Genomic DNA, 25,310 nt, shown 5'->3' with positions numbered 1-25,310 from the left:
TCCGGTTTTCAATGGCAACACATGCTGTAGGCTCAAACTTATGGTGAAGGAACCAATCAGCAGCTCCTCCCTTAGAACGGGGGTCCCCACCCCCGGGCGACAGTCCACTACTGGGCCTTGGACTGCTCGGAACCGGGCCGTGGGAAGTGGCGGGCAAACATGTGGCATCCCCACTTGCACGAGCAGTGGGCGAGCACCTGTATACGTGTTCCATTTGCGCGAGCAGCAGTCACGCATGCCCACTGTTCGTGCAAATGGAGCGGCACACACATCAGTGCCATCCCTTCCCCATCCCACCCACCAGAAAGGTTGGAGAATTCTGCTTTAGAAGGCATCTGGTTATGGTTTGCGGCTCAGTGATCTTACTTATTACTGTGGTGGTAAAAGATAGCCTAACACACAGGTCATATATATTCACCAACCATATCTCAGAGGTCTTTGGCTGCTATGCTAACCTAGTAGGAAAGGATACATATGTTTACATAGGAGGCCTTATTAAAAGCCTTCCAACGTCAGCCTGGCTAAATCTAATTTACACGGTCTCTCCCTTGTCTTGTCTTCATAATACTGTATAACAAGGCAAAGGTATATAAGCTCTAGTTCTGCTTTTGTTCAGGATTGGTCACGAATGGCCAATGCTTTGCAGAGAGCTGAGCATTCGATGAACGTATCTGCATGCTTAATTTGTTGTTAAGCGATTTTGTTAAGTGAGCCAGGCTTAGGCCACAAACATTATATAAGACACAAGTCTCTTTTTGACAGAGCTTCAAAGTAATCCAGATCCAGAAAACGATACTAATACTGTTCTAAGTTTATTTTAAGGTTAGAGTAACAGCATCTTTTAAGCGCCTCTTCCTTCCTTGACTCTGCATTCCAGAGAATGCGGAAGGGCCAATTCTAAGAGGCTTTCTCCACTTCCATGTCTGCGTTGGACTCGGATTTCTCTGGCTGGGGAATTCTGGGAGTTGAAGTCCACACATCTTCAGGTGGTCATAGTTAAGAAATACCAGTGTAGGCTTCAGCCCTTCTTCCTGTCCCTCAGGTTTACTCTCCCAGCCCGTTACACTTCCCCAGTCCTGTCCAACTCTCACCCAATTCTCGGACATTCTCATAATTCTCCATCATCACTTTTGTGAAAATCTTCCTCTGAGATTCATCTAGGAGTCTCCATTCTTCCTCTGAGAAATACATGGACACCTCTTCAAAAGACACCAGAGCCTGAAACCATTCAAATGGTGAGTAATTGAGACCCCATCCTATACATATAGTCCTTGACTTACAACCAATTGGAGACTGTTTGAAGTTACAATGGCACTGAAAAAAAATGACTTAGGACTATTTTTTGCAGCATCCCCAGGGTCATGTGGTCAAAATTTGGCTGCTTGGCAACTGGCTCATATTTATGACAGTTATAGTGTCCCAGGATCATGGGATCACTTTTTGCAACTTTCTGATAAACTTCAGCCAATGGGGAAGCCATTTACTTAAGAACCATGCTTCCTAACTCAACAATTGCAATGGTTCACTTAAAAATTGTGGCGAGAAAGTCATACAGTGAGGCAAATCTCACTTAACAACTGTGTTATTTAGCAATGCAAATTTTGGGCTCAATTGTGGCCGTAAGTCGAGGACTACGACCAAGGGAAACTGCTGAGAATGTAGAAATGATCAGTTGTTGCAGCTTGTCCTTGATTTACGACAATTGGGACCCAGATTTTCTGTTGCTAAGCATGTGGTATCAACTCTGAAGCTGACCTGGCCGAAGCCATCTTGGAGTTTCCTTGCTGTCATACTGGAGCGAGGGATAGGGAGAGGGGATTAGAGAGAGCTGGGTTTGTGTAGTCAAAATAAAACATTTTCTCAAGACTTTCTCCTGGGAACCAAGGACCTGGCCAGAGGAAGGAGCAGTAATGTCACCAGACTAGCAGACGCTGCAGTGATTGATCCATGTATGTGACTGATTGGGGTTGGGGGAAAACCTTTTAATTAGGTGAAAACCAAGGGGCCCTTCAGAGTTGGTTTTCACCAGATATGTGCCAATATGAATTGAATGTCCAATAAAGCTATTCTTTGAGGAATTCACCTACCTCGGAGTTTTTGCTTGCAATGGATTTATTACTTGGAACCCTGACAAGTGGGTTGTTAAGCAAGCCGCACTCAATTTTATGGGTTTTTTTTCCTGTCATGGTTGTTAAAACAATTCACTGCAGTTGTTAAATGAATCGCATAGTCATTAAGTGAATCTGGCTTCCTCCACTGACTCTGCTTGTTAGAAGCCAGCTGGGAAGGTCACAAATGGTGGGTTACGTAACCTCAGGTTGTTGCGACCATAATGAATACATGCCGGCTGCCAAGCACCCAAACTTTAAACATGTTACTGTTTGGACTGTACAGTGGTCATAAGCGTAAGGATTGAGCTAAGTCACTTTTTTTTAGTGCTGTGGAAACTTTGAACAGTCGCTAAACAAAGTTAGTCACAGACACGTTATATAATTCTTTGAGAAGGCAGGAGCAACTGCATTCTAAATGCCAAAGGTGTGGTTTAAATCTTGCATTCAAATTAAGGAATAGCATATATATTATTTATACTAAGACAGAATCACTAAATCATGCACATTTCCTTAAATCATTTAAATGACAAAAAAGTAGGAATATTGATAGAATCCCAAAGAATACATATTAATCTATTATACTTCTACAGCATGAAAAGGGGGGACCCTTAATTTTAAAACAATATCATTTGCAAGCATCAGTTCATCCATTTGTTATATCAACTAATTGGTATAGTATTCTGCCTTGTTTTTAACAAATACCTCAAGGTAGTGAACTCAAGGCATCAATACATCAAGGCATCTAACACACCTTCCTCCTCCTATTTTCCCCACAACATCAACCTTGCCAGGTGAGTAGCTATTCATCCTTATTTCAAGAATGAATTGTTAGAAATAGGATGATTTGCCACAGAACGGTTTGTCTCCAGCTTAGGCAGGAGGTTGGACTAGATGACTTACAAGGTCCCTTCCAACTCTGTTAAAAGATGAATGAGTTCTGAAAGGTACATCACTGGGGAACACTGAAGAACTCCAAAGAGTCAGGTGACCTAAACGATCCAATAGCAATCCAAGCTTCCTTATATAAATTCCTGCTTCTCCAGAGTTCCTCAATCTGAAAAACTAAAGATGTGATCTTCGGTCTTTGGGAAATCCCTTTCCTCATGGATAGATTGTTTATCAACCTCAAATAGTGATTCTAACACCATGACGCTCTAAACTATTGAGGCAAGAGGATCAATATTAAGATGCTCTGCCTCAGCCAATGGCCTTTAAGATCCCTTACCTTTTTCCCATGTCTCTCAAGCAAAGACAGTCCTGTCAGAAAGTTTTCCACCAAGTCAACAGCCTGCTCACAATTTTCTGGGTGTTGCTGCCATACCCAACTCTGTATTTCTTTGGGCAAGATAGCCAAAAATTGTTCCAGGACCAGCAATTCTAGAATCTGTTCCTTACTACGGCTCTCTGGTTTCAACCAATGGTGGCAAAGGTCCAATAGCTGCCCGTAAGCTTTTCGAGGTCCCTCGGCTTCTGGGTAACAGTACCAGCGGAAACTCTGGCGGGCCCTCTCCATGGCAATACCTTCTTCTTTCAAGATGCCTCTCTCTTCTTCCTCCTCGTTTCCCTTGTCTCCAGATGTGAGATTATCACAAGCTGCCTCTTCAGGTTCTCCTATTCCGTCAGGTTCTGTCAAATGGATCATCCCTTCTTCAGAATCTCTTGGTTTGTTTTGGGAAACCACATTGGCCTGGCAATTGCCCCATAAGATGTCCTTGGATCCTTCTGCTTTCTGAATATAGCCCTCACAGATCTTAGCCATCTCCATCTGGGTGACTTCAGTCTGAGTGGCCTTTTCAACCTTGGAGAGGCCTCTATTTTTAACAGCTTTTGTGAAGTCCTTAGTCCTCCCTCCATCTTTGGAACCTCGTCTTGTAATAAGTGGGGCCTTGTCTTGTAATTCAGGCACGGTGCAAATCTTGATATCATCTCTGAGCTCAATCCTAGATTCTGGTGAGGACTTCCCTTGGACCTCAATTTCTTCTTCAATAGTAATCAAACAATCAATTCCAACCATCCCTTCAGTGTTGTCCTCCTTCTCTTTAAGGGATTCAGAAGAATTTTCAGAGGAAACCACACAAATCTGAATATCGTCCAGCATTGTCTTGGGAGGGGTTGCATCTGTCTCTTTGTGCTGTGGAGTCGGCAGGAGGACCTGTTGCCAGACTTCCCAGCACTGGGGCCTTACCACCGTTCCACTTAGATCCATGCGGTCCCTCCAGGATGGTGAGCAATTTAGGAATTTCTTCACTGTCCCAACAGAAGGTAGACACTTCTCCATTTCCACTATAATTTAGACTTCTGGTTTTGGAAATGCGGAAAAAAGAAGCAACCAGCTTAGAAACTACTAGGAAGTCAGATTCCTCAAGAAGCCATCCTTGTCACCTTTTGCTAATTTTTCGGAACTTAGCAACTTTAACGTGCTTATTTTTTGGAACTTATGTTCTCCCCATGAACAGATATCCTCCAGAAGAGAGATGAAGAGGATTCTTCCAGCCTGCTGAAGAGAAAAAAAGAAAGAAAATGTGTCTGGTCAAAAAATGTTGGCAATTTAGGCACAGAAGAGAAATTAATATCAAGAATATGTAACTATTTACTAAAATTCGACATGGAAGAAGAAATAGTAAAAGGACCCATAATAGCATAGGTCAAAAATTTCAGACGTAATATTGAGCTTGAAGATTGGGAAAAAAATTGGAATAAAAACTATACAATCACAAAGTCTGCTGCATACAAGGAAAATCAATGTAAGATGTTTATCGTTGGCATTTGGCCCCAACAAGGTTGGCAAAAATGTACCCGAATCTGAACCCAAGTTGTTGGAAATGCAACCAGGGACAAAGTACCTTCTTTCACTAATGGTGGCTATGCCCTGAAGTTAAAAAGTATTGCATTAAAATACAAAAATGGTTGTACGAAATTACAAAATGTCAAATAGAATTGAAGCCAGAATTGTTCCTTTTAGGGATAATTAAGGGGAAATACAATAAAAAGATAAAATACATGATCTTGCATATAAGCACATCAGTGAGAATCGCACTCGCACAATGTTGGAAAAAAGGATACTATACCATCAGGACGTCTAGTAATTCAAAAGATCTTAGACTGTGTGGAAATGGATAAACTCACCCTAGAGTTAAAAGGCAAGGAAGACTCGGAGTATTATACGGTTTGGGAAAATTGGTATGAATGGATGGACAATAGGAATAAGAATTGTAGAGATTAGAATAAGATATAGAAATGTATATGAATAATTAGAAATGTATGGAAATGTGTGTATGTAACAAAGATGCCTCAGTACTGTTAAAGATGATTTGTGGGAACTATGATTCTTTGTTCTTTGTGTACGTGCTAGGACAACGGAGCCTTCTGGTGGTTGGCTGGAACACGGAGCAAGGACAAATTGTTGCCATTTCTAACCAGAACTGTAGCAAACTTAAACTTTGCAGCCTTGTATGCTTTATGCGAATGATCAGCGCATGTTGTGTGATGTAATGCGTTTGTGATAGGACGTTAACAAAATTGCTACGTTAACAAAGATTGCTTCTAATAAAAGAGGGTTTCAGAGTTCTCTCTGCGCTCTCATCCCGACAACTTTGCGTAGTGTCTTCTTTTCATGAGAGACCACCACAACTGGTGACCCCGATGTGATCCACTCAAAAGTGATACGTCTTTGGCACACCCATTCTCATAGTCTGAAATAGACTTGGTGCACCCCATCCGCTTGAATCGCTGGCGACAACGGATCCCTCGTGAGTATGGGTGGTAGATTCTCTAAGGAGCAGGCAGCTCACATTCAGGAAATCAGAGAATTGACCAAACGAAAAAATTTTACCTTTAAAAGGGGGGGGCTCCCTTCGTGCCCCCCTCACAAAAACCTCTATTGAGGAACTCCTAGAATACATTTGGCAACACTGCCCTTCTTATCCGGCTAAAGGCAGTATCAAAACTACAGTATGGAAGGAGATTGGAAAATACCTTCACGCAAGTCCTAGGGCGCCTTCGTCTATATTAATTGCTTGGAGGGTGGTTTTTGAGGCTCTCTCCTCTCTAGAGCAACCCCTACTTGGCCCCCTTTCTGGATCCCCTCCCTATGTGAATCCTGCTGTACAACTCTTGCCCCCGCTGTGGCGCCTGTGTCTCTTAAACCAACGGCCCCCGGAGGCAAATGAGGTCGGTAAACCTCCCCCCCTTCTCCTGACCCCCCCCTCACCCAATCCCTCTTCTTCTTCTCTTGCTCTCCCTTCTGTGCCTTCCTCTCCTGCCTTACCCCCTCCTATGGGCGCGTTTCATGCCGCCATCGCTGCGGGAGTTAGAACTGGCGAGTTAGATCACACTGACTGCCCATCGGCGTTCCGCGTTGGTTTATGCGCAGAATGCGCAGGAACAAAACGTCCTGCACTAGGATCCCATCCCTGTTAAATCAATCAATGATATCAAACAAGCTGTACAAATGTATGGTATTCAGGCTCCGTTTACGATGGGATTATTTAGAATGATGGCTAACACCCATATAATGATCCCAGCTGATTGGCATAGCCTTTTTCACATGACTCTAACAGGGACTCAATTTGTTGTATGGCAATCGGAGTTTCTCCATCACTGTCGCCTATTGGCAGCTCAAAATCCAAATATTACCGCAAATGAACTGGCAGGAGAGGGTGCCTTTGCTGCTCCCACAGCTCAATATAATAGCCCTATTAATGCTCTTAAACTTTCTGCACAAGCCACTCTGCTTGCTCTCTCTCGCTTGGATGACCCTCATACCTCCGCACAATCTTTTGCAAAAATTCTACAAAATTCCAATGAACCCTATGCCGATTTTATTGAATGCCTCCAAACGGCCCTACAAAGGCAAATTACAAATGAGGTGGCTCGGCAGGAAATTCTTCTTAAATTGGCATATGAGAACGCTAATGCAGACTGTAAAACCTTGCTTACTCCCTTGATTAATTCTCCAGATGCCACTCTAGCCCAATTCCTACAAGCCTGCAGGGTGGTAGGAACACACCAACACACTTCTGAAATGATGGCTGCAGCTATCACCAGAGGTAATAAGCCATCTGGTAATTGTTACAATTGTGGGAAGCCCAGCCATTTTAAATCACAATGTTGAGCCCCCGGAGGGGGGGCAGCAAAGCTCTCCGCCAGTAGAGATGTTCGACCAAAAACAGTCTGCCCGAAATGTAAGAAAGGCTATCATTGGGCTAATCAATGTCAATCAAAAACTGAACCCTCGGGAAATGAGTAGAGGGGCCGGCAGCTAGCCCCTCTCCCAAGGCTGCCCATATATCATCCACTGTGTATGAATTATCAGTGGCAGAAGATGTGTTCATATCCTTTCCCCATCTACCACTCTTTGTCGGTACACAGCTTCCTCCTTCTGCCTCCTTCTCCTCCGATAAAACTGCTCTTATACAATCTCACCCTCATGCCCTCCTCAAAGGAATCTCTGTGCTTCCCGATCTGCTTTATCCTTCCTCAAAACTCTCAGCCATTAACCTTTCTGTGCTATCCACTCTTCCAACGAAGTTACAAAAGGGTGACGTCGTAGCAAAAATGATCATGGTACCGCAACTTCCCTCTGATGTGCTTGCCCTCACTAGATCTATCACCGAAACTAAGCCCACACTCTTGGCTTTAATCAAGGGTCGCCGCTTCACCGGTCTTCTGGCCTCTGGTGCTGACGTCTCGGTGATATGCTCTGACGAGTGGCCTACAGACTGGGAAACAGACACCTCCCCATCGGTAAGAGGTGTAGGAGGGATTCAAATGGCTCACATCAGTAAGTTTTGGCTCCCTGTGACTTCTGAAAACCTCACAGGGACTGCACAAATAAAGCCTGTCATCCTCCCCCTTCACACGAATTTGTGGGGAAGGTACTTACTCTCTCAATTTAGCGCTAAATTGCAGCTAGAATGACTCACCCTCTTCCCCTCGCTTGACCTTAACCATGGACGTTCCTGTTTGGGTTGATCAATGGCCGTTGCCAGCAAATAAATTGCTTGCATTGCAGCAATTAACAGCCGAACAATTACAATATGATCATATCGAGCCGTCACTTAGCCCATACAACACTCCAGTGTTTGTTATAAAGAAAAAAATCTGGAAAATGGCACTTTTTGCACGATTTAAGCGCTGTCAACTCCATCATACAACCCATGGGCTCACTCCAATATGGCTTACCTAATCCCAACCTTATTCCCACTAACTATGACGTCATTGTCATTGACCTCAAGGACTGTTTCTTATCTATCCCCCTTCATGCAGAAGACCGCAAGCTCTTTGCCTTTACTATTCCCCAACCTAACAATTCTCATCCCACTAAACGGTATCAATGGAAGGTATTGCCTCAAGGCATGCTCAACAGCCCTACAATGTGCCAATACTATGTTAATCAAATCCTTCAGCCCTATAGAACACAATGCCCACAATTTCTAGTCTACCACTATATGGATGACATTCTCATAGGTGCCCCCGGTCCGGAAGGCACAGTTGCCGCTAACCTGGACAACCTTATCACCTTGCTACACCAAGGTGGTTTACACATAGCCCCGGAAAAGGTTCAAACACGACATCCTTTTCAATATCTAGGACATAAGCTAATGCAGGCTTATTCGGCACCAGTTTTACCAGTATTAGCCCTGCCCCGCACCCCATCCCTCGTACAATTACAACAATATTTAGGGGCTATTAATTGGACCCGTCCCTATTTTGGCATCACTACATACATGCTCAGCCCACTGTTTGATGCATTAAAGGGAGAAACCACTCCAGGGGATAAAATTTCCCTTACAGATCATCAATTGAAAATCACCCAGGACATTCAGCATATTATGCAGAAAAAGTGGGTCGACCGATGTCACAACAATGCTCCTATTTCCTTAATCTTGCTCAATACACCTCAGCTACCTACTGCAATTCTTGCTCAAAGTCTCTCTAAACTTCTCGTCCTAGAATGGATACATCTGCCTCATACCCCTCGTAAATCCATTAACCCCAAACCTTTGCTCTTCTCTATACTTATTCACAAAGGGCATCAACGTTAAAAAGCCCTAATGGCTATTGAACCCTCTGTACTATATGTCCCTATGTCATTGTTCGATTGGGAGGTAATGCTATTGAATTCAGAGTCATTACAAATTGTAATGGGAGAATGGCCGGTGACTATTTCCTGCCATCTCCCTGCAGATGACTGGCTTAATTTACTTAAGCTGGTTCCTTTTAATTGGCAATTAATAGAATCCACAGCCCCCATTCCCTCTGCAATCACTATATATGCAGATGGAGGGAAGCAATATGGTGCCTGTGCCTGGTTTTCAGAAGGGCAATGGCGCACCGAAGTTACTCAGCCACAATCGTCTGCCCAAAGGGCAGAACTTGCTGCTCCTATATTGGCCTTTCAACATTTTCCCGATCAACCTTTCAATTTAATATTGGACAGTCTTTATGTCACTTTTATAGTAAAGAATATCTCCAATGCATATCTCTCCCCCACTCTGGACAATGACCTTCTTACTAAATTCATTTTGCTTCAGCAACTCATCTCAACCCGCTCCCACCCTTTCTTTGTTGCTCATATACGAAGTCATCAACCATTTCCCAGGCCATTACAAGAAGGAAATGACAGAGCCGATGCAACGGCTTTAGCCGCATCCGCTGCTATTATTCTATCCGCTTTCTCTCTTTCTCCCCTAACCCCTTGGGACAGTCATAACTATTTTCATCAAAATAAAAGGGCTCCTATGAAGGAATTCCAAATCACCGCCCAAGAGGCTGCTGCAATTATTCAACAATGCCCTACTTGCAGCAAGCAAGCCCTTGCCCTGCCAATGGGAGTAAATCCCAGAGACTTAAAAGCCTGCCAAATTTGGCAAATGGATGTAACCCAGTATGCGCCTTTTGCACCATGGAAATATATCCATGTTTCAGTGGACACATACTCAGGGTTCATCATGGCCTCCCTGCAAAGAGGAGAGACCACAAAACATGTCATTAACCACTGCATCCGGTCATTTGCGTGCCTGGGAAAGCCCTCGGAATTAAAACTGATAATGGCCCCACCTATACTAGTACCAACTTTGCTACCTTTTGTAAACAATGGGGCATTTTGCACAAATTGGGCGTTGGTCTTACCTGACACGCCATTTCTAGTCGAGCTGCGAGGATCATCCAGAGAGTGGGAGGTGCTCCAGTCTGCGTGTGTGTAGGCTGGGCTTAATCATTAGGGAATGCTCCGCCCTCTGTCACATGGTCCCTTGTAGCCTCCCAGTTTATGCGAAGTCGAGAGAGGAGGAAAGTCGTCTAACTCTCATCTAACTAGACCTAAAGTATCATTGGCTGAAACAAGGTTCCCCCAGACGGAAAAATTAAAAAGGGTGGGGCTGGATGATCCTCGCAGCTCGACTAGAAATGGCGTGTCAGGTAAGACCAACGCCCATTCTCCTCGAGCTGCTCGGATCATCCAGAGAGTGGGACATACCAAAGCTTGGCTGTCCTACGGGAGGGAATCCGTCTGGGGTGGGAGCTCCCTGGGTCCTCGATGACCCGCTGGAGGACTCGTCTACCAAACGAGGCCTCAGCTGACGCAAAGATGTCAATCTTATAGTGCCTAATGAAAGGGGAGGGGAAGCCCAAGTGGCGGCCCGACAGATGTCTGAGATTGGAGCCTGGGTGGCCCAGGCCGCAGAGAGTGGCCGCACTCCTGGTGGAATGCGCCGTAACCCCACTGGGAACTGGCAAGGCCTGAGACGAATAAGCCTTGGCGATGGTGGCTCTGATCCATCGCCCGATGGTGGAAGGGGACACCTTGTGGCCTAAGGACTTGGGCTGGAAGGAGAGAAATAAAGACTCTGACCTTCTAAAGGGTTGTGTGCGGTTAATGTATATGCGGAGGGCCTGCCTGACATCTAGGGTGTGCCATCGTTTCTCCCTTTCCCGAAGGATTGGGACAAAAGTTCGGGAGTGTAAGCTCCTGAGCCCTGTGGAAGGCTGAATTAACCTTGGGAAAGAAGGTCGGGTCGGGGCGTAGAACCACCCGATCGGAATGGAAGATACAGAGGTCCTTTCTCACCGAAAGGGCAGCAATCTCTGAAATTCGGCGAGCCGAGGTAATTGCCACCAGGAAAACTACCTTAAAGGTCAAAATTTGGAGAGAGGATTCTCTAATGGGTTCGAAAGGAGGTCTGGTGAGGGCCACCAGGACCTTGTTAAGGTCCCAAGTGGGAACCGGTGCACAACAGGGGACGGAGGTTAGTAGCCCCCTTAGGAAGGCCCTGATACGGGGATGGTGAGAGAGGGGACCCAGATTGTCGCCGGAGATGACAGTTGAGAGGGCCGCTACCTGGCGTCTCAGGGTATTAGGTGAGAGACCTTTTTTGAGCCCATCCTGGAGAAAATTCAGAATCTGGGCCACCGAAGGCAAGAGCGGGTTGACCATGGATGAATGGCACCACCTGCAGAAGCTGACCCAGGTGGCATCGTATATCCGATTGGTTGAAGGCCGTCTGGCGGCCAGGATCGTGTTAATGACCTGGTCAGATAAATTATCCTTCCTCAACTTTTCCCGCTCAACCTCCACACGGTTAGTTGGAGCCATTGGGGCTCCGGATGTTGAATGGGCCCCTGAGACAGGGAGATCCTGTCCAGAGGGATTCTCCACGGGGAGACACCGAGAGGTTGCGGAGGTCTGCAAACCATGGTCGCCTGGGCTAATAGGGGGCCACCAAAATCAGATCTGCCTTCTCCTGGATCAGTTTCTGAATGACCCTGGGAAGCAAAGCTAACGGGGGGAAGGCATACAGGAGTCTGGGGGGCCACGGACAGCGAAGTGCGTCGTGATTCTCGGCCCCGGAGGAAGGGAATCTGGAGAAGAACTGAGGGAGCTGGGTGTTGCAGGGGGATGCAAAGAGGTCCACTAACGGGAGACTGAAGATCATGGTAGCCTCCCTGAAAAGGGAGGGATGAATGCGCCACTCGGACTGGTCCACGGTGGCCCTGCTTAACCAGTCCGCTGGGTGTTTGAGGCCCCGAAATGTGTTCTGCTTTGATCGAGAGGAGGTGACGCTCTGCCCAATGGCAGAGTCTCTCGGCCTCTCTCATCAACCGAATAGACTGGGTCCCGCCTTGCCTGTTGACATGGGCCTTGGCGGTAACATTGTCCGTGAGAATAAGGACGTGCCGCCCACGTACCTGAGGCAGGAAGTGGCGCAGGGCCAGGTAGATGGCGTGGAGCTCCAGCCAGTTTATGCTGCAGGCCCGCTCTGCATGGGACCATTTGCCCTGTGTTGTAAGGGACTGGAAGTGAGTGCCCCAGCCGCTCAGGCTGGCATCTGTGGTGATGACGAGACACTGGGGATCTTTGAAGAGATGACCCCTGTTGATGGCAGGGTTGGTCCACCAGAGGAGAGACGAGAGGACCTTTGGAGGTACCTTGATGGAGGATTTTGAGTTGCTTCTGCCGGACCTTTGAAACGGAAGCAGGAGCCACTGCAGGGACCTGGTATGAAGACGGGCCCAAGGAATAATAGAGATGCATGAAACCATTTTTCCCAGTAATTTAGATAAATCTAACAGAGAAGCCCTCTTTGATCAGCGAATAACCTGAATTGAATTTCGAATACTCTGGAGCCTTTCCGGGAAAGGAACACTTTTTCCTGCACCGTGTCAATGATGGCCCCCAAGTGGGCAATTTGGGTAGAAGGGACCAGTTGGCTCTTTTTGGTTGACCAGGAAACCATGGGCGTGGAGGGCGGAGAGAGTAGTCTTGGTGTCCAGCTCTGCTTGGGATTGTGAATGGGACAGGATGAGGATATCATCCAGATAGCAGTGGAGACGGACTGGGCAGTCCCTTAAGTGAGCTGCCAGGGCCGCGAGGATCTTAGTGAAAACTCTGGGAGCTGAGGCTAACCCAAAGGGAAGGGCCACATACTGAAAATGGTGGTGACTGTAACAGAATCTAAGGAATTTAGAGTGTGAAGGCCGAATTGGGATGTGGAGGTATGCCTCAGAGAGGTCTATAGAAGATAGCCAATCTCCTTGCCTGGTACCCTGCAAAATGGATTGGAGGGTGTGCATTTTGAATTTGCGGGGGTTTAGGAAGCGGTTGAGCCGTTTGAGGTCCAGGATAGCCCTCCATCCCCCGAGGACTTGGGAACCACGAAGAGGTGGGAATAGAAACCCTGCCCTCGCTGAGAGGGGGAACTGGCTGGATGGCCTGGATGGAGAGTAAGTGATGGATGGCCGCATCCATTAATTTGCGTTTGGAGGGGTCCCTAGAGGGGGAGATGACATGAAGAACTCAGGAGGTTGAGAGTTGAACTCCAGAGCGAGTCCAAACCTGATGGAGTCCCTGACCCATTTGTCGGAAGTGGTAGAATCCCACAGGTCGGCGAAATGCCTCAGCCGACCACCAATGGGGGAAAAAACAGGATTCATTTGGAGCGCCGGAAGGGTCTCCCCGGAACCCCTGAAGGGACGCTTAAATCCTCCGCCCCTCCTATTTCGATCGCTCGGGTCGGAACGATCCTGGGAATATGATGCTCTATACGAGGGAGGTCTCGGGTACCTGGGGGAAGGGGGACTGGTAGAAGGACCGGGAGGATCCTCTTCGAAAGGGCTGAGGGGCTCGGGAGTCAGGCCTCCGAAAAAGAGGAGGAAGGAATTTCTTCTTTCCCCTAGTTTCGGCCAAGAGAGGGTCCAGGGCCGGCCCAAAGAGCTTCTCCCCTTTAATGGGGGCGGAGGCCAGCTTGACCTTGCTCTTCACGTCCGCCTGCCATGGTTTGAGCCAGGGCAGGCGGCGGGCAGTGACCTGGGACGCTAATGCCCGGGAGGCGAATTTAACCGAATGGTACGTGGCGTCAGCTGAGAACTCTGCCGCCGCTGTGATTTTGGCTATGTCCTGCAGCGCCCGTGTATTGGATGGAGGGATGTGGGCCTTCAGTTGACGGAGCCACCGGATAGAGGACCTGGTAAAGGAGGAGGCTGCGGTGGCCAATCTAATTGCCCAGGCGTCGGCTAGATGAGCCTGCCGCAAGGCCAATTCAGACCTCCTATCCTCGGGTTTGAGGGCCTCCAGGGGGTCACTCGGGGAGGAGGAAGAGGCGAGACCAACAATGGGCTCGTCCACCTCCGGGCTATTGAGGAGGGAGCAGAAACCCGGTTCGAGGTTAAAGAACCTCTTATCCTGTGTGGATGGGGCCGGAGGAGCCCCCGTAAAACCCAGTTGGTTGGAAACCAGATCGTGGAAAATGGGAGGAGCGGGAATCACATCCTTGGCCACCACGGGCTGTTTGAACATTGCGTCCTCCGGTTCCTCCCCTGTATTGGTCTAAAATTTCCATTCCCTCCTCCGGTTCCCTTTCTGGAAGAGGGCTGGCCCCCCGGGAGGGTACCTGACCAGGAGCAGGGTCCAGGGCGGGCATGGACCTAGTTGGCACCGGTTCTTGCGCGGGAACCGTCTGAGGAAGGCTTGATCCGGCCATCTGCTGCATGCCTTGAGCTATCCCCTGTCGAATAGCCTGCTCCATCCGAGTTCTCATGTACTCAGGCATCTCGATCGTGGGTGGGTCCTCCTGTCTCAGGCCAGCGGCCGTGGGAGTGAAGGTTGCTTCAGGCATCCGGCTGGTAGCTGGTCCAGGGTCGTGAAACTCCTGGGATGAGCTATGCCTGGAGAGAGGGGAACAAACTGGAGGGGGGGGGTGCCTGGAAGTAGAAGGGGCAGCTGGGGGTGATGGTTGAGTCACCCTAGAGCGCCTATCGAACTCCCTCTCTAGTGCCTTATGACGCCTTAAGGCGTCCCTTTGAGAGGCCTTAGAAGTCTCCTGGGAGGTTTCCTTAGCCTGTCTGCACACATGATGGGACTTAGATTTCGCCTTCAAAGAATGGCGGGAGTTAGGGTTATCATCTGCCATGGTAAAACAACAGAAGTATCAAAATGAATATATAGAAATATATATACATATATGTGTGTACAGGCGGTTGGCACGCCTAGGATACGACCTGGGTAAGGCCGGGTATCCAGAAACTGGCCCGCGCCCCCTTTTGGAATTTGCAATGAATAATCTGAAAATATGACCAAAAAAGTGGGGGGGGGGGGTTTAAAAAAAATTTTTTTTAAACTGCCACAGATATAGACTTTTAATGTACAATTATATCCCACCAGGATAAGGATCCAGGAAAACACACTGCAGCGACAGTGATGGAAGCTAGGTCTCTCTAAGCAAATCTGAGAGAGAAAAAATGCCAATTGAATGAGATTGGATTACCAATGTAAGGAAATATGAAGATATTCTGTATTAGACTGAATAACAACCTGGCAGTTGGTAAAAGGAAGAGAAGCCAATCAGCCAAATCAACGCCAGCAATACAAGGCCTCAGGCAGCTTGCCCCCCCTCAGGGAGGGAGTGGCTGCTTTTCTAATTCCCCACCCTGAGATCTGCTGCAGAAGCCAACACTTACACCAACCATTAACAGAGTAAAGAGTAAAGAACAGCTTTCTTTTTCCCCTCTGGGAGAGGGAGATAGAGAGATAAGCCCTACTAGGCCAGGGAGCCTAAGCCTAGGGCCAGCAGAACGTCGCAGCAATAGGAGGCCTGCAAAATGTCGCCCAGCCACGAGGCGGCGCCCAAAATGGCGGCCGCCTGGAAATCGAAAGTGAAAGGTAAAGCGGGCGGCTCAGGGTGGGTGCATCCTGCAAGCCACGAGGGCGAGGACGCTGAAATTGGCGTTAGTGGGGGGAAAACCAGAATAAAAAAGGCTCCAGACCTTAGAAAGGCACCAGGACAGCAAGGCAGGAAAAAAAGAAACGGCAGAGAGCGGGGTGGGGGGGCGGGGGGGGTGTTAGCACTAAGTGCTGCTAAGCTGCCCGCCCAGCCCCCTGGGGGCGAAAAACGCACACCCCTAAGTCTCAAGACACCCCCAGATGCGCAGAGGCTAAGGAAATAATAAGCTTAAATCAAACCTGAACTGAAATATTATCCTGCTTGAATCAGCCAAAGCGTGGGAAGCACAATCAAAACACACAGCCTAACTCTGCAAAGGCTGGGCATAAACTGGGAGGCTACAAGGGACCATGTGACAGAGGGCGGAGCGTTCCCTAATGATTAAGCCCAGCCTACACAGACGCAGACTGGAGCACCTCCCACTCTCTGGATGATCCGAGCAGCTTGAGGGAGAATTGGCATTCCATACAATTCTCAAGGGCAGGCCATAGTAGAAAGAGCCAATCTGACCCTAAAGAATGCTCTTGACAAAGTTCAAAACTCAATGGGGAAACTCACCCCAGGGCTACCCACGCTGCAAAACAAGCTTAACTTATGCTTATTTACACCAAATTTCCTGAATGAGTCTGGCACACCTGTTTCTTCTGCCGCCTCTAGAAACTTTTGCTCTCCATCTAAGGATGCTCCTAGACCTCCAGTCTACTTTCGACAGTTGCCAGATCCCACATGGCATGGGCCAGCTGAACTTATAACCTGGGGACGAGGGTACGCATCTGTTTCCTACAACAACGCCACCACCTGGGTCCCGGGATGACAAGTGAGGCCTTTTCTACCCAAACCAGCCTTGCCTACATCAGCATCATGAAGCTGCCCGCTGCATTCATCATTTTCCTCCTGGGTTTCCACATCGTTCCTGCCGATACGACAGCCACCCCATCCTCCTGCGACGCCTGCATCAAAACCACTCGCAGCGGAACAAAAACCCAATCCACCCTGATCTATCATACCTTGAAGCCTGAGTGCAACTCCACGACGGTCTCCCCTTGTCTGCATAACAAAACTCAATATGCGCGATGTTACACTGCCGAAGGCATTCAGTGCTATGAGCCCAAGGCAGTGGGACCCATTACAGCATCCCTATATGTCTATGCATACAAAGGTGGCTCCAGTTGTGATCTTGCAGGAATGTTCTCTACCAGTCAAACAAAAAATGGGTACATAACCCATAATGTCACTCGGGGGGGTACCAACACCTCAGTATGCTTTGATGCTTGCCTTGCCATCAGCAAAGGTCAAGGTCCTAACGGACGCTGCAGGAGTTACCTGCGGCTCACACAGCTGGCAGAGATCTTATCTACAGGAAAAGAAATTATAACCAATGAAACAGTTGTAGCACTCAAAAAATTAGCTAAAGAAAGCGCGCTCTCACGAACTTATACTAGGCAAAATCGCTTGGCTCTAGATTATCTTCTTGCCAAAGAAGGAGGAGTGTGTGGAAAATTTAACCTTAGTAATTGTTGTATTGAGGTAGATGATAGCGGAAAAGTTATCCAACAAATTACTGATAGAATGATCAAGGTTGCGCATGTACCCGTACAAACATGGAATGGTCTTGATTTTAGAGACATGTTTGGATCCTGGTTCCCAAAATTGCCTGGTTTACAAGCTATTGTAGCGCTCATTGGTATGATTGCTGCGGGATGTGTTGTATTGCTTTCTGTATTACCCATCTTTGTACGCACTATTTCTAACAGTTTATCCCTCTTGGCTGAGAAAAAAGCCACTGCGCAGGTAATGGCTCTCTGGAATCAACAAATAACTAACACATATGAACCACTGCCATCTGAAGATGAGATAGGAGAGCCAACCTGTGACGACCCAGACGAGGACAGATGTTTGTGATGGTTGAAGAAATCACAAACGCCGAGGATAACATCAGCATGCACAGCACTCTTGCCTACGCGCCTGACAAAGACTGTTATTGGGACTAAAACACTCCCTGTCTTTTAAAAAGGAAAAATAGGGGAGATGTAGGAACTATGATTCTTTGTTCTTTGTGTACGTGCTAGGACAACGGAGCCTTCAGGTGGTTGGCTGGAACACGGAGCAAGGACAAATTGTTGCCATTTCTAACCAGAACTGTAGCAAACTTAAACTTTGCAGCCTTGTATGCTTTATGCGAATGATCAGTGCATGTTGTGTGATGTAATGCGTTTGTGATAGGACGTTATCAAAATTGCTACATTAACAAAGATTGCTTCTAATAAAAGAGGGTTTCGGAGTTCGCTCTGCACTCTCATCCCAAGACAACTTTGCGTAGTGTCTTCTTTTCATGAGAGACCACCACAGCGGGGAAGAGGCATGGTGCAAGGATGGATGAAAGTGCAAGGGAGTCCATGAGAGGAGGGTAATGAGGCTGCATGGAGGTGTACAAGAGGAACAAAGCAGGTTGAAAAGGTGCCATGAAAGTGTGTGGGGGGAGTGAAAGACACAGCTCAAGAAGAGCACACTAGATCCCCTAGCTCAGCAGCCTCCAATCTTTCGAGCACCAGAAATTGGTTCTGTGGAAAGGTTTTTCCTCCGACCAGTGGGGGCAAGATTTCATGTGCTGCCTGCATCCCACAGATGGGATTTCACTTATTTGCATGGACCAGTTTCTGGTAGGCCACAGACCAGTGCTAGCCCATAGACCGGGGGTTAGGGACCCCCTACACTAGCTGTAAAGAGCTGTGGTGGCAAAATGATTAGAATACAGCACTGCAGGATAATTCTGCTCCCATTGCCAGGAGTTCGATTCCTTTAATCCTGACTGGTTCAAGATTGACTCAGCCTTCCATCTTTCCAAGTTTGGTAAAGTGAGGGCCCAGATTTTGCGGGGAAATATGCTGACTCTAAAACCACTTAGAGAATGTTGTAAAGCACTGTGAAGTGATATATAAGTCTAAGTGCTATTGCTATAACTAGCAACGGTCTCGGAGTGCCAGTGTAAATACCAAAGGGGCTGAGGGAGTGTGTGCAGGTGGGGAAACATATCCCAGCAACTTGCAACCTCCCCTGACAGCTTCCCTATTAGATTTCCATCGTAGGTTACAATTTGTGAATGTGCAATCGCAAGGAACCGCAACTAGTTGTAAGCATGAACCAGTTTCCCAGTACCTAGAACAAAGTCATAGGACCAGAATTGCTGGGCCGGCCAGAACTCCAAAGACCAGCCATAACCATCATTTGTTCACCACTGTCGTATTACTTCAAACAGTTTACTGAATGAATGGTCTTGGGTCAAGGACTACCTATAGAACAGGGGTCCCTGACCCTTGGTCCGTGGATTGGCATGAGGCCTTGCAAACAAGTGAAACCCCACCCATGGGATATAGGCAGCGTGCAAAACCACAGCCCCTCCAATCCACGGAAGAACCTCTCTCCATGGAACAGGTTCCTGATACCCAAAAGATTGGGGACCACTGCTGAAGAGCATTTTCAAGCCAAAAGACGTCCAACAAAACAGAACCAGATACTACCAAATACCTGAAACAACCTAATTGTCACTAGGCTATGAAAATATTTACAGACTCCTCACATCCTGGACATAAACTGTTTCAACTCCTTTCCTCAAAACAACGCTATAGAGCACTGCACACCAGAACAACTAGACACAAGGACAGTTTTTTCCTGAACGCCATCACTCTGCTAAACAAATAATTCCCTCAACACTATGAGCAAAAATCTCTGCTAGTTGAGACAGGATGTGCAGTTGAAGGACATGTGGGGAGGGGAGCATCAGCAATACAGGTAGTCCTCGACTTACAACCACAGTTGAGCCCAAATCTCCTGTGGCTAAGCAAAAGAGTTAAGTGAGTTACACCCTGTTTTATGGGGGAGGGAGGGGGCGGTGTTGTGCCACAGTTGTTAAGCTGCAATTGTTAAATGAAGCATGCAGTTGTTAGGTCAATCTGCCCCCCCACTCAAGGAGTAGGCTTGTCAGACACCAGCTGGGAAGGATATAAATAGGGATCATGTCACACCTTGGGACAGGGCAACTCATAAATACGTGCCAGTTACTGAGGGCCCAAATTTTGATCATGTGATAATGGGGATGTTGCAACAGCCATAAGTGTCAAAAAATGGTCCAAAGTCCCCTTTTTCCAGGAGTGGCTGTAACTACAAACAGTCATTAATCGATTGGTTGTAGTAATAAAGGAGAATATTTGTAGTTCAGGGATGAAATGAGGGGTACTTGGTGCTCTCTGAGCTTGCTTGTTTTCTTGCCGACGTTTCATTACCCAACTAGGTAACATCATCAGTGCTAATAAAGAGTGGTGATTGCTATCAGCTTATATTCTGGTGACTTGCCTGTCTGGGTGGGTGGATAGAGGCAGTCTTGGGAGATTCTTTGGTTGAGCTGCTTACTGATGGCTCTTTGACAGTTTCTTGATTAAGAACTGCCAAAGAGCCAGCAGTAAACACCCCAACCAAAGAGATTGTTCAAGAAAACAAGCAAGCTCAGAGAACACCAAGAACTACACACATACACACACACCACACACACCAGTTGGTTGTAGGTTAAGGACTCCCTATAGCAACTACCTGTTCCTGCTCCTCTCCGGAATGTGCTACCTCTTCCCTGGGAAGCTCCAGTGGTACTACCAACTTCCCCCACCCCCAATTCTCCTGATATCCCACACCTTCCGTCCCCTACACATTCCATCACGGTTAGTTTTTCAACATGGGTAGTCTCCAAAGTAGGAAGGTGTGGCCTCAAATTTCAGGCTTCATTATTAGCATTTTAAAAGGTAACACTATCCAAGTCTGACCCACTTTTTTATCTTTAAGAAAGCATAGGTCAACTCCATGAAGCATCCCTGATCTGCTCTCAAATTGCCCTAGGTAAGAGGGATGGGGAATCGAACCTCACAGCTCCATCAAGAAGCTTGCATTTCAATCAAAGCACATTCCAGCCAGGTCATCTCCATAGAAACCACATTCCATCAAGGTCATCTCCATAGAAACCCAGTGTATAGAGGGAGTGACTTCTACTACCCTCAAAATTGCTTTCGTTGGGGAATATGACTGATGACATATCTTGGGGGGAGGGGGAAACAGGGTCAGAGCCAAAGCACGAATTAAGTGAAGTCAGAGTTGGCTCCACCTGGTCCGTGTCAGCATGAAACTCCTAATAAATAACTGGATTTTTTCTGAAGCTTGGCCTGAGGCTTATGATTTAATTAGGGCATCGGTCGGAACCCTTTCCCCCTTTCTTATCCAAGGCTATTTCTTTGATTATGTGTGAGAGCTGGCTTTTTCAGTAACTACAAACAGAGAGCTATTGTCCTGAATAACAGAATTAGCTCCACTTCGTACTAAAAGAATAACAGAATTGGAAGGGACCTTGCAGGTCATCTATTCCAACCCCATCCCCAACCCACCTCCCTCACCCAAGCAGGAGATTCTACACCAGGGGTGATAAATTCAAGGCCCGCAGACTGACCTAGCCCACGTTGTGTTTGGATCCGGCCCATGGGGCCATTCTGATTTACCCAATGTGAAGAGGAACGATCAGACCAGTGTAGCTTCGGCCCAGTGTACCCAGTACGAAGAGAAAAGATCAGACCAGCATAGCTTTGGCTCAGTCTACCCAGTACAAAGAGGAAAGATCAGACCAGCTTCGTCCCAGTCTACCTAATGCGAAAAGGAAACATGCCAACACTTGGGGAATGGCGTCAAGCTGGCCACACCCCACCAGTCAGCCATGCCCCATCCAGGTCAATCACAGCCCTGATGTGGCCCTCAATGAAATTGAGTTTGAAACCCCTGCTCTACGCCATTTCTGACAGATGGCAGGGCAATCTCTTCTTGAAAGCTTCCAGTGGTGAAGCTACCACAACTTCTGAATACACTTGCAATGGGCAAAAAAGACACAAATCTAACTGGAAAAAGAGTATCATCGTAAACCATACATTGGTCACTTGTGGAATATTATGTAAAAACATTTTTTTCTCTTGTTCAAACTTCACAAGCGATCAATCTATTTTAACTGATCATTAATTTACGGACTATCCTGTGTACTGACGCATGTGATAAAAGTTAAAAAGTCTTTGAATCTGCCTCTTTTTAACAGCCCCCTGATCTGGAATCGGAGAAACCCATCACCGGGTCAAAACAAATATGCTTCCTTTAAGGCAATAGATCACTGACAGGCAGGAATCTGTTGCTGGAGCCAATTAACATTTAAAAGCCGTTGGAATTTAGCACCTCTGCCAGCCCGGAAGACTTTTCCTGATGAGGGAGATAACAGCCTAAATATTTTCTAAGGCCCTCTGACTTCACACCTGTGTTTCCTGTTTCTCAAGGGTGATAAAACTTATAAAACTTATACAACTCTTGTGATCTCATGTCTTACACAAAGAACTCCAAATGATGCAAAAAAAAAAACCTCACTGGTTTGCCAGTCTGTATTTTTTTTTTTTTGTAATAAACCTTTTTTTCCAAAAGCAGCCAGCCTCTGCATCTTGATTGCTTCCCAGCTCGGAAGGAACCCAGGGAAATTCTCTGAACACATGCATCAATTGTTTCTGTACCCTACAAAAAGATTTGACCTCCCCCACCACACACACAATAAATCAGTGCTTTTTGTGTCAGCTGCCATCTTTTCCTTGCTTGCGCTATGCTGCTCGGCAGTGACAGACTGCCACGAATTGTGGAGAGAAGGAATGGTTTGAAAATGAAAATGCTGAATTTCTTGCCTCATGGTCACCCAGCTGGAAGAAATGGGGGAGCCGCATACCAAACTTCCCTTGGATTGAACATTATGAAAACATCTTGCCTGATCCTGATTGGTTACACTGGGGTGAACAATGAGAGAGAGTTAAAGGAGGGAAAACTAGAACTTAAGAATTTTGGTGCATGATTCTCAGTAGTCCTTGATTTACAACCGTTTGTTTAATGACCGAAGTTGTAATAGCATTGAAAAAAAGCAATTTATGGCCACTTTTCACAATTATGACCACTACAGCATCCCCATGGTCATGTGATTTACATTCAGATGCTTGACAAATGGTTCTTATCTATGATGCTTGCAGTGGCTTGAGGGTTATGTGATTACCTTTTGAGACTTTCTGACAAGCAAAGTCAAAGGGAAAGCCAGATTCACTTAATAACAGTGTGACTCATTTAACAACTACAGTGATTCGCTTAACAAACGGGGCAAAACGTGTCATAAAACGGGGCAAAGCTCTTAACAAATTTCTCATTTAATATTAATTGTGGTCAAGGACTACCTGTACTGCAATATTCTTGGCCTCTAATAAACTATATCTTTCTCAACAAATGGAGCCAAGGATCGTGTCAGACCATGTAACTTTTGTGTGGGAATATTCAGATCTAGGTTGCAGGTTGCAAGCACTTAACTTTAGTAAAAGAACCTAACAATTCAATCTAATCGGATCCAGAATCTTTCTTTCATAAATGTCTAGGTCAGGGCAGGTCTGACATTAAGTTAGATCTGAGTGTTCCAGTCCAGTTTTGCCTCTTTCCCTGGCCCTCCCACCTAAACCAGTTCATTGGTGTCTAATAGTATTCCTTTTCGATGTTTTGGGAAACAGCTCTGATGCTAGGCGCCTCTTGATGCAGTTTCCCATTCTGCTCCCAGGCTGTGTCCCTGGCAACCGGCTTATTCCAGTTATCCCTCTGGTTCTTGTCAGCTTGTCTCCCCCACCACACACACATACACACACACCCAGTCAGTCTGTCTGTCTGTCTGTCTGTCTCTGTCTCTGTCTCTCTCTCTCATACACACACACACACACCCATTTGTCTACTCATCCCACTACCCCACCTTTGCTTCCCCCTTTTTTATGGCAGGATGCCAGCCAAGCGAAAGAAGCTGAAGATAGCAGACCTGACAGATCGTTTCTATTTAGAGGTCTTAAGTTGTGGCAGGCCCGACATTTTGCTTTTGCCTACATTGCTTACCGATTCTTACTTCAAGATGGGCAAAGAAGCCCCTTTGCACAGGTAAAAAGTCTCTCTCTCTCTCTCTCTCTCTCTCAAATTCTGGGATGAACTTCTGATCAGCTCCACACCAGGGTGTGTGGGTGTGGGTGGGTGTGTATGTTATATCCCGACCTTAGCAATTCCTCTCACGTGAAAAGGAGTCCAAGTTAAGAAAGACACAGAGAAACGCATACACACACAAGCACACACACAGATACGCTTCACGTGCTCTCAAACATCAGAATAGAGCTGGAAGGGACCTTCGAGGTCTTCTAGTCCAACCCCCTACTCCAGGTCCAGAGACCCTATATCGTTTCAGACAGACGGCTGTCCAGCCTCTTCTTTAAAAACCTCCAGTGAGGAAAGGTCTCAATGGTCAGATTCTCGTGTTGCCCCCTGCGAAGTAAGGGGGTGGGGTGGGGGAGAGAGGAAGGTAGGACGTGTGGGAGAGGCTGGATTCCCGATCCAAACCGGAAAAAAAAGGAGAGAGCGCAGCGTCGCCCGCGACACTGACGGGCAGGGAAATTGAGCAGGCGCCGCCGTTTCTTCTCCATTGGACGAAAGGCGAGGCGGCGGGAAAGGCGTCCCGGTTCCTGGCTTTCCCACCCACCCTCGGATTCAGGGAAGGAGGGGGGGCACGGCTGGGCGGTCGCAAGCTTGGGATTCCGCGTGGGCAACGAGCCGGCCAAGGGGACGGGCACGCGAGAAAGGGAGCCCTGCCTGGCGCGCTCGCGCGCTCAGTGTCTCTTTTGCCGGGTGTCTGCAGCGCGCGCATTCCTTCCCGTGCATTCCTTCCCGCGCCTTCTCGTGGGAGTGAGGTTGTACCTGGGCCAGAGGAAAACTGGAGTTACTCACCTTCCCTCTCCCCTAGAAGACGGGACACTCTTTGGGGACCAGCAGACCATCCCGAAGCTCTGTCTCCTTTGCCTGCGTCGGTAGGGGGGCGAGCCGCAGGAAGGGAACTCTCCTATCCCAGGAAATGCGCAATGCCCCCTCCGGATAAGACGCGGCCTGCCCTCCCCTTCCGTCTTGCTGCACGTGGGAACGGGGGATGGGTTAAGAGGAGGGGTGTGTTAGGGGTTAAGTATTCCTCGGCTATTTTGCTTTGCGAAATCGGAGACGAACCGCCAAGGGACCCTGTCTCTGTGAACTCCCCAGCCCATCGTTTTGTATTTTTGAGCGCTTCCTAAATTGCGCTCCAAGCGGGCACTTTCTGGGATCCTCAATTCAACCGAGAGGATTAATTTGGCCGGTTGCAAAAGTAATATCCAGAAATCACACACACACACACACAAAATATCAAGTGCACACACAAACACACACCACGCAATCAAGTGCAAGGGAAAGACGCCTTCAGTAGATGGCACCGTCACCCTTTCCCGATAGAAAGCTATATTGTTTAATGCCTATGGAGATTCTCAGTCATCCAGGTCGTGGTTGTCCCAAAGATACTTTTTCAGGAGGCAACTGGGCTTTCTGGTTTTTTTTTCTT

The 25,310-nt window shown here is 47.4% G+C and overlaps 1 protein-coding gene across 1 annotated transcript in view; it reads right to left on the bottom strand.

Annotated features, from left to right (window-relative positions):
- The window catches only part of LOC113449994 (uncharacterized), a 56,088-nt gene extending 31,242 nt beyond the window's left edge, over positions 1-24,846 (bottom strand). Inside the window, exons 1-3 of the mRNA XM_026721135.2 lie at positions 24,674-24,846; positions 3,337-4,608; positions 1,092-1,218 (exon numbers count right to left, since the gene is read on the bottom strand). Of these exons, the coding sequence (XP_026576920.1) occupies positions 1,092-1,218; positions 3,337-4,389 (1,180 nt within the window). The 5' untranslated portion in view covers positions 4,390-4,608; positions 24,674-24,846. The remainder of the gene's footprint in view (positions 1-1,091; positions 1,219-3,336; positions 4,609-24,673) is intronic.
- Positions 24,847-25,310: the final 464 nt, after the last annotated feature.

This window comes from Pseudonaja textilis, chromosome Z (genome assembly GCF_049901715.1).
Source record: "Pseudonaja textilis isolate UNSWEBS1 chromosome Z, rPseTex1.2, whole genome shotgun sequence".
In the NCBI taxonomy this organism is placed as follows: Eukaryota; Metazoa; Chordata; class Lepidosauria; order Squamata; family Elapidae; genus Pseudonaja; species Pseudonaja textilis.
This window is presented reverse-complemented; position numbering and strand designations above follow the sequence as displayed.